Source organism: Schistocerca cancellata, chromosome 8 (genome assembly GCF_023864275.1).
Source record: "Schistocerca cancellata isolate TAMUIC-IGC-003103 chromosome 8, iqSchCanc2.1, whole genome shotgun sequence".
In the NCBI taxonomy this organism is placed as follows: Eukaryota; Metazoa; Arthropoda; class Insecta; order Orthoptera; family Acrididae; genus Schistocerca; species Schistocerca cancellata.
The window spans coordinates 445,797,759-445,815,562 of record NC_064633.1 but is presented as its reverse complement, the minus strand read 5'-3'; the positions used below and the strand labels follow the sequence as shown (position 1 = coordinate 445,815,562).

General features: G+C 43.2%; 1 protein-coding gene across 1 annotated transcript in view; it reads left to right on the top strand.

Annotated features, from left to right (window-relative positions):
- LOC126094609 (AF4/FMR2 family member 1) overlaps window positions 1-17,804 on the top strand; it is a 173,343-nt gene that overhangs the window by 118,775 nt on the left and 36,764 nt on the right. The window contains exons 5-6 of the mRNA XM_049909085.1: window positions 8,839-8,893; window positions 9,271-9,338. Of these exons, the coding sequence (XP_049765042.1) occupies window positions 8,839-8,893; window positions 9,271-9,338 (123 nt within the window). The remainder of the gene's footprint in view (window positions 1-8,838; window positions 8,894-9,270; window positions 9,339-17,804) is intronic.

Sequence of the window (17,804 nt, the reverse complement as noted above, 5' to 3'; positions counted from 1 at the left end):
TTTCATAGTTTCGAAGAATACTGGGTTAATATTACTAATGAAAATTATCATTGCCAGAGCACAGATATTGTTGTGGGGACTGTCAGCTATGCGTTAATTCCTGGACCTTATCGTATACCAAGTGTCTAAAAACACGTCAGTGTTAAAAAAGGCATAACATGAAGGCCTGTTTTGAGTTCCACATTTCTTTCTCGGACTATGTTGCAGTGGAAGTAGACTATTGTTGTTATAGACTGTCTAATGTAACGCCTTATCAACGAGCAATTGGAGGTTAAACAATCTGAAGTATGGGAATGGTACATAAAACTAGGTATTTCGGATCCTATTAACACCGTGACGCTGCTAAAGCGTACAACACACGCTCATGTAAGGTGAACATAGGCAATGTAAAGACGGTCAGCATTGTGAGGAACGTCATGAAAACCACCTGGCTCTCATTTTTAAGTGTTAAAAAGTTACTGGACCATTCCATGACAGCATAAATCAGAGGTATTCAAAATTTACGAGTGATTCTTAATTCTTCAGTGAGGTTTGTTCTGTTAACAAACTTTTTAGCTGATTAAAAACTGAGTTCCGGAATGTGACCCGAATCCGAAATCTAGCCATTCTCGGACAATGCACTTAACCGACTGAGGCAGGCGTAATTGTTGACCGGCCTCGCAGCTTAGCTCTGCCAGTACCTCTCTCCGACTTTCCACACTTAAGTTTGCTACAGTGAGAAAGAAGACAGAACAGTCATTCTAACCCCTCGCCCGACGATCACGTTTTTCATGAAGCGCTTTAGAAGAATGGTGAAAGACTCCTTCAACACTAAAGTGTGGCTCTTCTGTTTCACTAATAAATTATCAGACAACAGCTATTTCATACAACGAAGGAAGTCGTAATTTCTTTCAGAGTCCTGGGTTCCCTTCTAATTTTCTATGTTAAAGTTTGCTAGCGTTGTACAGTAACAGTTTATTGCTAATACAGCGTACTATTTGGGTTCTTAGAGTTCATGTTTTCACTCTCTTTTCGTCCCTGAAGGTTCACATTTTCGGCAGGATTTAAGGAGCTCCATGAATGAATTAACGATGTGGACGGAGCATTACTTTCGTACCTTTCGCCCCCCTCTCCCGTAGAAAAGTCAGCACGTCTTTCAATTTTGACACGTACAGTAACTGCGCAGTAACAGGCACGACCAGAAGGTATTGAAGTGTAAACACAGCACTTTAGCCCACACTGCAACCATAAATCGTGCGGTGAAGATAACAGTTTGTATTACTGCCCTTCTGCGTCTGCAGGGCTTTAGATAGTGAGCTGGAAATTAAACACGTTGACGTAGGGCAAGGCGTATCGTGACTGAGGGAGAGCAGGGCACAACGAAAAAAGTTGAAATGAAACTTACTTCCGGTCGCGTGCGAGAACTCTTTAAGTTCGAAAGTCGCCGCAAGCCAGCTAGCTTTTTCTCATCACTGCTGTGTTCGGAAACAAATCTCGTCACAGCAGCGCGCGAAGTGACGCAGTGGATAGCACATTGGACTCGCGTTCGGGAGGACTACTGTTCAAACCCGCGTCCGGCCATTCTGCTTTGGGTTTCCCGTGATTTCCCGAAATCAGGGTTTCCCGTGATTTCCCTAAATCAATCCATGCAAATACTACTTTGAAAGGGCGCGGCCGACTTCTTTCGCTAATCTAATGGGACCAATAACCTCGCTGTTTGCTCAAAAAACCGACAAACTCCCTGCAGCACTTCCTTGACACTGTTTCACCTTTAGGTAGTGATTAATTGATTTTGACGTGGGTATCCTATGTACGATGACCGGCGACTGAATTCGTCTTATCTGACGATGACCAGTAATCCTCGTGAGTCCAAAACAGAAGCATCTTGAGTAAATAACTTGTGCCAAATCAAAAGCCTCGCAAAGGGCTGGGCCCAAACGTTCATTTACTTATTCGTTAGTAATGCAGTTACTCCGTGCTAATCTTCCACATTGACGTCCTATTGATACCTAGTGCGTTAAACGCTGCACTGGGACGACGAATGACTAGTACATGATAGGCAGCACGGAGCCGAGTTACAGCACGATCTAATCGTTTCTCCTGGGATCCTCCACGGAGTCCCCTTTCTTGCCACCCGGAAGCGTAGGGTCGGTTTGCGGAACTCTTTTCGAGAGAGGAAAAAAAAAGCTCGAACCACTTCGCACAGGTTAGCGCTGTACATTTTCTCCTCATCCGCCCAAGTGCAACGACCTCATCTATTCGGAAGTTAACGCACCGCGATGAGCACACTATCAGCTAGTTTGAGTACACGTTCCCCATTAAGCTGTTGCATATACACTGAATTTTAATTTGCCTTTATAGATCATCATCTCGTAAATAATTTTGCCAGCTATATTGCTTTACATGCCCATCTCTCTGTTGACTATGGGTCAAGACTATACTGAATCGTCGACCTACTGGATGGTTAAGTAATGTACCTCTTGTCATCATTATTATTGGTTTTGTGTAGTGCTCTGTCTTCTGACTGGCTCAGAAAGCTGTTAGTCTGTGATAGATATGAATGCGATAGTTAATCACATGGCACACAGGAACTGACACTTTTTAATATACTAACGCGTGTTTACTAGAAGTATGCGTTCAAAGTATTGACACTGGTGTGATAAGGATGTTTTAAATTGACGAACTTTTTTACCGTAGTAATTTCCTCATATTTTTGGCGTCGTTCAAAGTTTTTTTGTTATTGCTTGTAATGAAATGTGCAATATCAAATTATATCGCTTATTTGAATAAAATACTGCAAAATAATAGGACACGTCACTTTGAAAGAGCCATAACAAACTCCATATTTAGAAATGACGCAACTATTCAGACTGACATTGTGGAAGCCCACACATTTACGTAATGTACCTTATTGTTCACTTTCGACGTTTGTAATCCCTGTTAACCCTTCTAGCGTTGTACAGTAACTTAGTTTCATCCACGAACAGAAAAATTGAACGTTTTGGAACTAACAGTATGTTTATTTTAAACAGAACAATTTAAAACAGTGAACAGAAAATGGTTGTGCCAAAATAAGCACAATTATATTTCGCACAGCAGACTGAACGTGCTTCTCACAGAAGATGCTGTCCGTTGACGAGGACACACTGGGGCATTTAACTTGAAAAAGTATTTCCATAATGTGTCTGTAAAAATATGGCCGGGTAGAAACTAGAGGAGACGAGGAATACAGCCGGCGCGGGTTTCTGGTTGCACACACGCAATGTACCTATTTAGAATGCTCGAGAAGTAGATCGATCAGTAGTTGACCTTAATCCAGTAATGTACTGCTGCTTCCAATATAATACCAATAACTGTCAGTCCAGTTTATGTATATGTAATGGCTTCCTCTTGGTAACCGGGGATATCTACTCACGCAAAGTTTGAAGTACCCACATTCATCTCTCTCTGCCTGGTGAGGTTCTGCGTTATAGCTCAGTAGTAGTGCTTGGTCTTACTTATAATTTAGCTTTCTCCCAGAATGGGAGAATGGAAAGTTGCACGGAACTTCATGACTTAATTGATAGCAAAATGCCATATCGTGGGCAGACGGACAGAAAACACGCCTCAGGATGTATGGTGTGCGCTGAAGGATTTATCGGACCAGTAATTTGTCGGCGACCGGTTGTCTTTCTGAGATAATGTATTCACTGCAACTATCTCACCGTGAAAAGACGTCGCTAAGGACTAGCAGCCTCCAAGTCCTGTGAAATACCCTGTCAACTATTACGTTCTTCTTATAACTCCTAGTTAGCGATGAAAAATCTTTGCGGACATGACTATATCCCCCTCCCCGACTGTCTGCCTCCCACTCCACCTGGCGTTGCGCAACGAGTCCACGTGGGAAATCCATCCTCACCCATGATCCATCGATAGCCACACATAACTGATATTGGTCAGTGGTGGATACAACACTCACAACTCACTCGATGGCATCCCAGAGGCACTCGTACAACCGAGGTTTCGTGACCTGCGGGTCCATACAAAGTGCGCCGCCGTGGTCCAAAAGAATTCTCCAAACCATTCTGATGCAAGCAGGGAGCGATAGAATGACACAGGAGTCGTAGGTTAGGTCGCTTTGATTACTACACCAGTACGCACATGATACTACCGTACGTTCCAATTTATTGGTGAGAGCCAGTAGCACACCCGTCAGAGGCACCATTTCATCATGTGTAGACATTGCGGACATGATAATATATCTTCCATTTCACCAAACAGTGTCTTCTCGGTAAACAGGATACAATGTCTCATGCGGTCTTTGTCCAACTCTTCGGTCTGTTCCAACGTGTACCGCGTCCCATCAGTCCAAGCAAACTTTTCTGATGCCTGATAGTCTGATCTCACAACCTAGATGAGTACTCCACCACAAAAACCCGTGGTATGTTAGCAAGCGAGGGACGACGGTGATGCAAATTTCTGTGTGGGCACCTATATTGTTTTCCGAAATCGTTTGAGGCAAATGCAGGGATGATTCACTTGAAACGGACACGATCAATTTCCTTCGCCATCGTTCCCCAATCCGAAGTTGAGTGCCATCTCTGATGACCTCGTCGATGGGACTTCTTGGGGAGGGGGGGGGGGGGGGAGATTGCCATACTTGAAACTATCTAGAACGAACAGCGCCCTACCTTTCAGAAGAACTGGTAAATCGAGCACCACCCAAATTAAAAGCAACTAAGTAGTTTAAAACTGATTTTAAGTGCATGTTGCTTTGCTGTATCTCTTTCTGGAATTCTGAAATGTCTAATATTCATGCAATGGAACGATGGGTAATTTTTCGTTTGTCCACTTGTCTTCTATTGTTCTGCCACTGTATTGAAATTTCAGTCTTCGAACAGGTACAGGTAAGGCGACAAACGGCGTGTGTGTTAGTTTCCATATATTGTTTTCGAGGGAACACAGAAAACCGATTTGCAGTCGGGAACAAATGTTTTTCCGCACTCGCGTAGATAACTGCTTTGCTGGTTCCCTTAGTCAGCTTCTCGATAATTTACGATAAATCAGCGAATATAGATATACCGGATGTAACTTCCGAATATGCTTCCGTAATGTTAATTTTGTCGCCGTCGAAGGAAAGGAACATCATTAAAATTAAAGGACGACTTTTCATAGAATGACTATATGGGTGGGACGGGGAGACGTTACATGCAACATGTCGTGATACTGAATTGGCAGAATGGGCGTAAACTGTCAAAAAAATGGTTCAAATGGCTCTGAGCACTATGGGACTTAACATCTGTGGTCATCAGTCCCCTAGAATTTAGAACTACTTAAACCTAAATAACCTAAAGACATCACACACAGCCATGCCCGAGGCAGGATTCGAACCTGCGACCGTAGCAGTCGCGCGGTTCCGGACTGCGCGCCTAGAACCGCTAGACCACCGCTGCCGGCGTAAACTGTCATTTCATTCATTTGTTACAGAAGATGGCAAGTTTACATTGATTAAGAGTCGAGATATTTGTTTAATAGTTCAATCGAAGTCTTACCTTAGGTAGATAATTCAGATTTATTAGTAACGTAGCAATTCTTCTTGAGACGGAATTTGCGCATGCCATCTGTCTGCTTCTAGAGTATTCGCATGTAAAAGTGTGAGAAGTTGTTCTGAGTGTGTTTGCGTATCGTGTAAGTGGCTAGGGCTTGGGCCCTAGCCCGCGGTGTTTGACGTACGGCTTACCTAATGTAGTCGTTAATCCGCGAGACGGATTCTATCCGTGGCAGACTCGTATTCCCGAATCCCGTCCCGGAAACGCTCTTCAACGTGCTCCTCTATCTGAGCGGGTTATTAACGTAGCAATTAAATTATCAGTTTAAGTACCAAAAATCCTCTTTTGTTCAAGTAAAGCATACTTTTCATACACGACTCATACACTATCTTAATATCACATTATACGAGTAAACAGTTTGTCAAACTATACGTGTTTGTCAGGATACAAGGCTGAGTGCTGTCACGTTTGTCCAACATAGACTTAATGTGACATTTGATTGAAATTTTGATTGACGGCCAGTTTGCTAAACAAGGTTGACCGTTTAAACTTGAGTTTGTCAAGCAATATCCAGTTGTTTGCCGGGCCATTATCTAAAAATTTGAGATCTGGCGTCTGGAGAAAATTTCCGAGATTTAAAGCTTGTAATCCCGCATTGCACCATTCATCGCGACATGATACGCAGAGCTTAACAACTATTTCAGAAGCGTGGTTAAATTGGATAAATTTAGTTACTTCATATGCGCACTTGTTTGACAAATCCCTGGATAACAAACATCGAATTTGAAAGTTTGCAGGGGGCTTTAATGATGTTTCCCCCAAACCTGAAATTCAACGTTCAGCGATCTGTAGAGGATCCGGCGGTTCGCAAATATTTTAATTGGGCCTAAGACAGTGTAGTATGGAGGATCATGTAATTACCTGAAACAAAGCCTAGAATTTAAAATAAGACACCGTTAAGTCGAAGCGTTACAGCGTGGATTATTTGTTTAGTAGAAATTCGTTCACCATAACATTCGTTGTAATTTGAATTTTGCTTGCAATATGCGAAACGCCCCGTCAGGACCTACCAGATCTAGCATTGTGTCGGCGTTAAGTCACAGAACAATAATCTTGTCGTTATACCGAAGAGGGAAGATGCTGTTCTGTATACAAAAGATATTGTATAGTTTCAAACGCGAGCGCACAAATTTAAGGGAAAATATCGCGTTTATCTTGTTTTCGCGACGAACCCAAAAAATAATTACTATAATCCAAACATTATTGCGCTGTTTTCTGTGATACTGTAAAGCTACAATTTCTTGCTTTCCCGAGGGCCCTGAATATAGTTAGTTGTAAATGTTTCGAAATAATCGTAAATACATGTGTGTTTATTTCATGTATACTTTTTTTAGTAGTGTCTATTCGTGGTGGAATTACTTTCGTAGCCGTTGCTTTCCTCGAATATCTGTTGTGAACGTCGTACCACTGGCGACTTGAATCACTAAAATATCTCTGACTAGTTTCCTTTGCTTCCCTTGACAGCGATCGATTGTTGACAGAAGAATGGCAGCCGACTAGCAACGATAGTCCTGAGGCAGAAATGAAGTTCTGCATCTGTAAGTTATCGTTAAGAAGACTCTACGCAATACCGGGATTCCGCTTGTCAGCATATTGCAAGGATATGTAAGTTCGCATTTCCTGTCCAGCTTCAAGCAAAGCATATTTCTCTTATGGAAATTGACAAGAAACGGTAAAGTGCGTAAGTAATGCTTTTGCAGTTGAAATTTGAACGTTGCGTAGCCCAAATTCTTGATGCTCTTTCTTAATTAGTGATAAGCAGACAACCTCGTCGCATAGAATCGAAACAGAAGTTCGTGACTCACCGTGCAGTCGGAGATGTCCCAGAATATAGGGTGTAAAGCGTGAAGAAGAGGAGGAAAAATAATCGAACGCCAACATTTTAGAACCGTGTAAAAGAGCAGTGGGCGAATTTCGTGTGTAAGGTTTCCAGGGCGTACCACACAAAAGCTTACTAATGTCCCATCTCTGAGGTGACTCACGATCTTCTTAGTAATATTTAGGTAAATTTTGCATACGGCTTACGTAGACAAGCCTTTATGCGTTGCTTTATTACTTAACGCTAACTGGCTTCAGTCACCGCAGGAGCACTGAGAAAGAGGAGGATGTGCTGGCGGAACACGGAACATTTTGCCAAATACAGCAGTAGCAGGAGTTAAAGTGAAAAAAGTACGGAAGCTTCCGGGGAGAGACGTGAGAGTCTCGTAGGAGGGCTCGAATTACGCTGCGCACACATGTATGCTATTAAGCGAATTCAGCGAAAAGACGTGACAGCTCAGGTGTGCTTTTTGCCGTTAAAATCATACGAGAGATGTTACTCACCCAGGTTCATAGACCCAAAATGGGAATGGTTGACAGAGCTTCCGCTAACATAACATTCTGTTCAGGTTTGTCATTGATAGCGGAATGTGGACCTAGTTAGCACCACATGCGCTAAAGTGTAATATTTCTGAACAGTGTGCTTTCAGCGAATGTTGTCGGGCTCGAATACCACCTTCGTTTTGCACAAATCTTCCTGCAGTTAATCCCGAACGACTGTCAAGGTTGCAGAATGAGGAAAAATTGTCGCAGATTTTTGTGCTGAGAGTAGTTCCCTCTTTCGTTCCTATTTTTTTATTATGTCTTTCCCTTACCAAGGAAGACATTTGTTCAGGATGTACAGCTCCAGGATTTAACTTAATAAAAAAAGTATTTTATGTCACGGTCCCATTGTAAACCTTTTAGGCGTTAAAGCAGATTGCTGTAGAACAGTTTCCTTGAGGACAAATTACGTGCGGACGTACATAAGAAACATTTCTCTTAAATTTGACACGCACAAGACAACCATTAAGGTGCTATCAAGTGATACCCAACCCATTGCATCACAGATCGTTCCAGGTGAGATGCTGGTATTGTACGAGCAGGTGAGGATAAGAGAAGTAACGATTCAGTTCTCGTGGGAAAGTGCGGTAGAAGTAGTAGTACGTTAAATTTATTACCTAACGTTCTTCATTACTATGAAATGTTTGATTAGCTTTTTCGACTAACATATTAACCATTTAAAAGATTAAGATGTACCACTGGTGATGGTCTCTTAAATGGATTGATTATAGCCGTATCTGCGATCAGCATAAAATTGTGCATTACTTGGTGGCCGCAACGTAGCGATGCGGACACCTTCCCTTAATTACCCTATGCCCGAGAACTCTGTGACGCAGTAGTTCTCCTTGGCGAGTTTTGGGATATAAAAGAATGCGTCTTTCTAAAAGCAAATGTCTTTCGTCTGTTGCAGGGATCTACTGGAAAAGGATCTGACGCTGTCCGACGACAGCGATGCGGCGGATCCGGTGAGTAAATACTGACATCGAGGTGAAGTTCACACAGCATGCATCCTGTGGTCCAGTAGCGTCGCGGTATTCCCTTGCATCGGTATCTGGGCGCTGCGGGGCTTAGCATAAAGTGGCAATGAAGTAACGATATTATTATGATTCTTCGCAACTGTGCAACGGAGAACTAAATTGATTCACCCTTGCAATTCGGACGTACTAGAATCTGAACATTGTTTCTTAATGACTTCCTCCCCACACATTTCTAAAAATGTTTTGAGATACTGAAACGCAACAGTTGCACCTTCGTGGCTTAGTGGACGCAGGACGCATTCTTTTGTGTAGCTGTAGATTTTCAGCAGATGGTGTGCCTTCACGCCCCTGGTTTGTTTTTGCAGCTACAACCGCCCGGTGCAGATCTGCTGCTGGCCAGGGACATTCCAGGCCTTCCAGGCGTCACTCACCCGTAAGTTTTGACTCTAATACTTGTCGTATTGTGCTAAAGTTTTAACATGATATTACGACTCTTAATCAACAGGTTATGAAAAACATTTAAATTCAGTCAATAACTACGCGAAATATTTAGCCAAATTTTCGTTGCCCCTGGAAGTCGTTAGAAACGCAACCCACAACTGAAATTGGTATAGTCGCTTGGTAACAGAGGTCATTTGTCATACAGTGGGCACTGCTTCGCAGCGTTTAAGTATGATAACAATAGTACAGGACAACTTGACTGTGCCAAATGTCTCCGTACAAGTCATGCAATTCCCGTGAATTACGACCTGATGTTTTGTGGGCGCATAGCTGGCCCTTCGATAGCGTCGTATGTGTGTTCCATCGCGTTCGATCAGCCGATTTTGGTAAGAGTGGAGTATCAAGCTCCTGAAGCCATAGTAGCACAATTCTGGTCTTTTAACACTGCCATTTGTCGTGCTAAAAATGCCATCGCCCGCAGGGAAGTCATCAAACATTTAGGAATGCATGTGGACCGCAGTAATGTTCACGCAGTCCACAGTTTACCTGCCGCCTTCGGTTAACACCAGAGGTCGCTTGGAAGCCCAGGTGAATGTTCACCATAGCATAATACTGCCTATGCATCCGTTCGCGGTTCAAGTTTCGACCAGCTGTTGGCCTTTATGACAGCATATCCAGACACAACCATCGCTCATGTGTAACAAGAAACGTGGTGCGTCGACCAGGAGACACGTTTCAATTGATGTACCGTTTAATCTCGATGGTAAGTACTTGCTGCAGTCATAATGAATGTCGTCGTATGTGTGAACATGGGGAATACGTCCGCGTCGTCTGCTGCGGAGTCCCATGTTAACGATGTGCTCTGAAACACTTTTGCTGCACCAGCATTGATTGTACTCTATCATACCTGCCACAGAGAGCCGCCTATCCTGCTTTACACAACGGGCAAGCGTCAGACATTGGCGTTCGATGATGAGGCGTGGACGTCCGACATCTTGTCGCCTGAAACTTCCTGGCAAATTAAATCTTTGTGCTGGTCCGAGACTCTTAACTCGGGACCTTTGCCTTTCGGGGCAAGTGCTCTAGCGACTGAGCTACCCAAGCGCGATTCACGACCCGTCCTCAGAGCTTCAATTCTGCCAGTACCTCGCCTCCTAACTTCACATAAGATTCGCAGGAGAGCTTATGTGCAGTTAAGAAGGTAGGAGAGCAGAATTGAAGCCCTGAGGACGGGTCGTGAATCGCGCTTGGGAAGCTTAGCACTTGCCCCGAAAGGCAAAGGTCGCGAGTTTGAGTCTCGGATCGGCACACAGTTTTAATCTAACAGGAAGTGCGATCAGAGCACACTCCGCTGCAGAGTGAAATTTTCATTCTGGATATTGTCGCCTACTCGTCAGCTCCCCGTCTTTCAACTTCTGTACACTGATGCTGACGACAGTAGCACGCAAACAGCCGACTAGCTTCGCCGTTTCCGTGATGCGTGTTCCCAGGTGTCGAATAACAGCCAGTCCTTCGTTCAAGTAGCTTATGTCTGTGGATTTCTCCATTTGTGGCATGTATAATCGCTACATCAATTCCCCATTCGTCTCTGTTGCGCTTATGTACTGTCGTTAACCGTGTCACGTGCCCGCAACGGAACAAAACAGCGTTGTCTCGCGATGCGCAGTGGTCGTAATTGTTTTGAGTGTTACGTGTATAACGGCCGTAACGTAAAGGCGAAACTGCACAAAGGTGAGTGATATTGACGTGAAATACCATTTAGCCATAGCATTCCGCTTGATTTCTAGACGTTAAATGTTTTAGCAGTAGTATGCTTAGTGTAGCGTAGGACATCACTTAAATTCATTTCAGCTGATTCACAGCATTATAAATAGTGGATGGTTTCATAAATGCGTTACTTGTCCGCTGCATTGCTCAGTAACCGCTAAGTACTTGATCTTAACATCATCTACATACATAGCCCACAAACCTTCATACCGTGTGTTATGTCTCCTTCGTCGGGCAACAGTGAGTAAATGTGAAAACGATAAAGTTAAATGAATCTGCGCGATAGTATGCAGAGCGTTAAAGTTTTTCCGTCGGAAGGACGCATCACAAAACTGATAGCACGACGTACTGGATTTACATACAAACATATTAATTATCGCGTTAGGAAAAATTGGAAATTTGTGGTAAGGACTATGGGACAAAAATGCTGAGGTCATCGGTCCCTAGGCATAAACACTACTTAAACTAACGACATCACACACACACACACACACACACACACACACACACACACACACACACGGGAGGACTCGAACCTCCGACGGGAGGAGCCGCGCGGACCGTGGCAAGGCGCCTCACACCGCACGGCTACCCCACGCGGCTATCGCGTTAGTATCGATGAGAAGTCCTGTAAGAAACAATGAAATCGCTATCGCCTACTGACTGGTGAGTGTATCAGGCCGTGGATGCTGATTAAAGTACTGTTGTTCGATAAGCAGATAGACCGTGGAAAGTTTTATTTTAATTCCTGCAGTAAGCAGTGGTAGCAAAATTGAATCTGACTTCGTGTTTAAAGATGGTTATATTCTGAATACAATGATCCAACAGCAAGACGCGATCTGCAATCGGTCTGATTGTTTTCGAACAATGTACGTTGTTCTTCCTGACAAACCGCCTCTAAAACAGAAAATACATAACATAACGTCTGTGAGGGACAGCATTGATAGACACTTTTGATAAACTTGCCAAGTTGTTATTCAGAATAATATAAAGTACAAGATTTGCCAGTTACATCAGCGTATGCTTCGTTAGGATGGACAAACGAGAGTGGTTAACGGGAAGGAGCTGCCGCATTCGACAAACTTACAACAGCTGAAAGTTGTTGTTTTTTTTGTTTTTCATACATCGATACTTTACCATTTTACTGTCATTGAACCGTCTATTCTCTTCTTGTCTTTCCTTTGGATGAATGTACATTTTATTGTAACAGTATGTATAAATAAAAAGCGTTTCACAATATTTTATTTCTTACTCTTTAGATGCCTTGTGTGTGGTGATACTACATTCCCTTTCCTGTTGTACTCAAGCACGTCATTTCCCTCCAAGGATTCCCATTTGAGTTCACGAAGCATCTCCGCAATACTCCCGCGTTAATCGAACCTGCAGCTATCAAATCTAGTTGCATGCCTCTGAATTGTTTCAATGTTTTGCTTTAATCCGTCCTGGCGGTGAACGGAAACACTCCATCAGCACTCAAGAATGGTTCGTACCAGTTTTCTATACACAGTTTTCTTTATAAACGAGATACTTTCTAGGAATCCTCTCAATAAACGGAAATAGACGATTCACCTTCCCTACAACCGACCGTACGTGCTCGATGCCATTGCACTTCGCTTTGCACCGTTACGCCCATATATTTAATCGACGTTACTGTTTCAAGTACAGAGGGCGGTTATCGCTGAAATAACCGGTTTATTCGGTTACACCGGTTCTGTTTCGTTTCCAGTTTAACCCGTCTGTTGAAACCGCTCAAAATAACCGGTGTCTCAAATAACCAGTTTTCGGTTTTTTATTGCTATTACTTCACGTAATAGATGTAGACTTCGAACATATATTGAAAATTTCTAATGAAGGTGAAGGAATAGGAGATAATCTATATGTGGTTGGGGCTGCGGCAGAAATTGGTCTCTGCTTCCAGCGAAAGCGAAGGTGGAGGAGACAGGTGCGGCGACAGCGAGAGCGAAAAGCCGCAAATTGACGACTTCCCTGCATCGTCAATACTGCATGGTATCAGTTGTTAGCATTTACAAAATTACTGGTTCAGTTATTATCCCGAGTTTATAGGATGTCAGTATAATTACAGTAATAGCAATCAAATTTACATTATCTTCCAAGGGGGGTTGTGGATATTTTTCTCCTTGCATGACGTCGCACATTTGTTTTGCCTCCTCCCGTTTTTAATCTTGTAAAGCAAATGGAGCACTGTACTACATCGCTACTGCACTTCGTGAAATACTTCCAAACTGGGGATGGTACCATTCTGCAATACAACTGTGGTCGGAGGACACAGCGAGAATCTAGCGCATAAACCAGTTGCACCCGTACAGTCTAAGTAGGCCATGCCACAGGGCAACAGGTACATTATTGTCTCTGCAATGCTGTACCGATCCTTACGTCAAGTGTTGCTATTTTCTAGCTGTATCGCTGTTATTAAAATAGTGATGATCGCTTTTTCCAATTTCTGTAATAATCTAATATTTCAAAGCAGTGGAAATTTTACAAATAAATAGTACTCGTTTTTTAAAAAATGTTTTAAAAACTTAAAATTTTTGCGCTATGGCAAATTGGTACGTTTTTTATTGGAGTATTACTAAAAATATGAAAAAAATACTGTTATAACCGAGACCAAGCAAATGCCGAATAATACCGGCTATTCAGAACTTAAATAACGGTATCGGTATTAACTGGCCGGATTTTCACATCCCTGGCGTCCAGCAGCACACCGCTAATAGTGCATTCGAACATTACAGGAATGGTTTTTTCTGCTCATCCTCATTAACTTATTTTTTTCTACATTTAGAGCAAGCTGCCGTCAATTACACCAACTAGAAACCTCGTCTAAGTCATCCACTATCCGCCTACAGCCACTCAGCGGTAACTGGTTTCCATATACACTACAGCATCATCAAGAAACCGTCGCAGATTGCTGCTCACCTTGTCCGTCAGAGTATTTACGTATATAGAGAACAACAGCGGTCCAGTCACCCTTTCCTGGGGCGCTCGTGACGTTTTCCATTACCGGTACTTACTACTCGCCTGCCTGTGGTGTTCTGTTGTTACGGATAACATTGCAGATAGGTGCAATTGCTCCCTATTTTGATAAATTAACTGTGTTACTAATTGCTGTAGTGGAATGCAGAACGGACGTGATTAATAGTCAAAATATTTTCAAAACATATTTAGTTGAACATTAATAAGATGATGATAAATTTTACAGGCGCCCTTCGCGCTAGTAATACAGGTTTTACCGTACGAAGTGGCAGTGGTTAACACACTGGACTCGCATTCGGGATGCATACGGTTCAAACCCTCGCCCGGCCGTCCTGATTTAGGTTTTCCGTGATTTCCCTAAAGCGCTTCAGGCAAATAAAGGGCACGGCAGACTTCCCTAATCCGATGGGAGCGATGACCTCACTGTTAGGTCCCCTTCTCCGAACCAACCAACCACCCAATACAGGTTTGCTGTTTGGGTAGGCAGTTCATGACTACTACTAGCATTGTGCGTCTCACAGGACGCAGGAAAAGAATCATATTTGAGTGCATGGCTGGGATGTGTGATCAGTGATATAACACACAGTTCTTTACAACAAGAACAGTATACCAATTATCGTCCAGTTAAGCGTGGTCAATATTTACACAGGCATTGACTTAAAATATTGTCTAAAAGATAGATCTTAAATTAAAAGAACATTTCATATAATTGCTGCTAAATGTAGCATAGTACGCGGGGGTGGGGTGGGTGGAGGGTGGAAGGCGTACAATTATAAAACGTAAGTAACTTCATTTATTCAGTGTACTACTTCGAAAAATAACTTTCAGCATGTACCTGGATCGCAGAAATAGAAATAGTCATCATCCAATCTGCTATGTGTTAATGGTGAACACAGCACCAGTCTTTTGTTTTGTCGCACGTATGGTGTGTGTCGGAGGGGAGAAGATACCCGTAGTTTTCCAGGTGTTTATGTGTAGCAGCGAAATGTATTTTGTTGCCGCCTCAGTTGCTGCGCTGTATCCTTTGGTTCGATTCCCATTGGCTATAAATTCAGATGTAAAAAAGCACTTGAAAGCAATTTACGTGAATGTACACGGAGGACGGCAGCCGACTAACCACCGCACGGCTTTCATAGCAGAAGCTGCTGGGATCTCTCTCGATGCCGCTCTGGCCATTTCGATCCCTCGCGGCTGCCGTTCCAGCTCGCCGCTTCGTCACGCTTTTTGCTGCTCCGGTTACTCTCCACGACTTACAGGCCGCGCCGTAAATACGAGCTGTGGCCACGGGAAACACGTGTCGATCAAGCGTTGCACTAGGTTTTGTTGAAAGATTAGTTGTCTGCAAATATTTCAGTGGGTGTTGCTCGCAGCTCTTGTAGATACTTATTGAAAATTTAGTCGTGCCGGAATCAGCTGCTTGGTAATTACACCCGACACTGGAGCAGTACTCTAGTATTGAGTACACAGGCGTTTTTTGTGCGGTATCCTGCACAGAAGCGCTGCACTTCCCTAGAACCCTTCCAACCAGGTCTTCCAGTAATCCACCTTAATACTGCAGTATGTGTTTGTAGATTTTATCTCATATTCTGAAGTATTATCGTTTTTGTGAGACGATTAATGTAGGAAAGATGGTGAAAAATAACTAATTTACGTAAAAAGTTTTAAGAAAATCGCCCTGGAGCTCGATTCAGATTGCAGAATACCCATAAGAAATTCTTGGTATTTGGATTCCCGCCCCGCCCCGTTCCCTTTTGCTTCCCTGACCACAATCCAAAATTTCAGAAAACAAGCGGCAAAAGAATCAACTTACAGAAGAGGTTTTGTATCGGATTGCTTTATGTGGAACTCAGGTTTTTACATATGTAGACTATGCACTATCGCAGAAACTTAAAATGGTCGAGAGGAAAATTACTTGCTAATAAGGCTTTCTAGGATTAGCGTCTGTGTCGTTTGGTGGCGTCACTGTTCATAATGCCCGGTGCGCATCACAGTTGACAGACGACCACGCCCACCTTCCCGGAAGGCAACTGAAACACTGGGAGCTAACAATGCGTGCCTCCACATGGCCTGCAACTTCACGTACCTCGCAGTACTCCTTCCATTATACACAACCAGGCTCACCATGTATATCACTCGAGCAGCAGTATCCACAGTAGACGTAATGATATACTGAAAGTATTAGTTTATTTACGCCGATTGCCGTTATCCTGTGCAAACTGACAACTTCATGCAGCACTTGCAAGACAGAAAACTTGTTAATACTGTCGGTGCGCGTCTCAAAAGGCACATAAAAGGAGATGGGAAGTAGAAATACGGTCTTCCCTCGCGTGTGAGAAATGTTCTTAATTTTTAATCACGTTCTTGAAATTCTCAGTGTCTAAATAGTCTATGCGAAGAGGACAACAATTGGACGATTTGAGACCTTAACTTTTCCCGGCGAATTGAATGTTCAAATAATTTACGGGTTTGCTACCGGTGGTCGACGACGTCACCCGGCAGCAAACCCGTAAATTTTTGAAAATTGGACGATTGTCTTCACGTACATAAACGCAAATGTAATGTTTCGTAGTTTGGAGCATGTGAGAACTGTTTTCGCACAGGCTTCTGACCGATGTGGTTCTTTCAATGGATAACGTGAATGTTGGGATGGTTCCTTGGAATTGAAAACGGGCGACGTGTAATTAGACCCTAATCTTCCTTGCGTTGTTTATTATTTTTTTTTCTTCTTCTTAAAAGAACAACTCCTGAAAGTGTGATTTAAAGAGGCCAGACCTTTTAAATTTGGCCGCATTACCCATGAAGTGTCTGATCCTTACGGTTCGTTCAGTGAAGCAGCCAAGAAAGCGTTAGGCAGCAGAACTCTTCTCAGGCAATTTAATCGCGTTGGTGGCACGTAGCTCTCGTTGGCAGACGCTTGTACCACAACTAGCTGTATGTTCGTAGACTGTCGTCACCGTTCACCACTTCCGGCAGATGTCGCACTAGCTGACGTGGATGCGCCGCTTTCTGTCTCCTGGCTACGTCACTAAAACGTCGTGACGCCTGTAATAAAGTCCATGTCAGCTTTGCCCGTAGCGTCAGCGTTCGTGAAAGTGTTCTAATGCGACGTGACCTGCTAGTTTGCAGAAAGCCTCGTCCTCCACTGATGGAAAATCGTCAGCGGTAATGCATTTTTTTCCTCTAGTTTATGGTACAGTATATTTGATAGCTAACATTCAGGGTCAAAGCAGTTTGGGAAGACAGTGATTTAGGTGCATCTTCGGTAAAGCACCTGTCTGGTGATAACGGCAACAGTGTAATGAGCATTTTAAACCTTTGTGTACCATGGGTAGGCGAGTCTCCCACGATAAGTTATCAGAGAACCAGTTGGAATTTCATGCATGTTATTGCTATGTAACATTGTCCCGCTGGTAAAAGGAAGTCTACTAATGGTTCGCAGAATCCTTACAACTTGTAAGTAGGCTGTTTAGATTTATGAAACGTCCCCTTAGAACAATTTATACAAGACTGTGCTTAACCTGGCACACAATAATTTTAGCGCAACGCAATCTGACTATCAAAAATCCCTGCAAAAGAATGGCCCTGAGTAACATTGAACTATACCTTTCAGAAATCACTTACCTCACAAAAATCTTCGTTGCTCGAACTACTGCAATACAGCGAGTGCCACTACTGCCAGCTAAATAAAAGATACAAACTA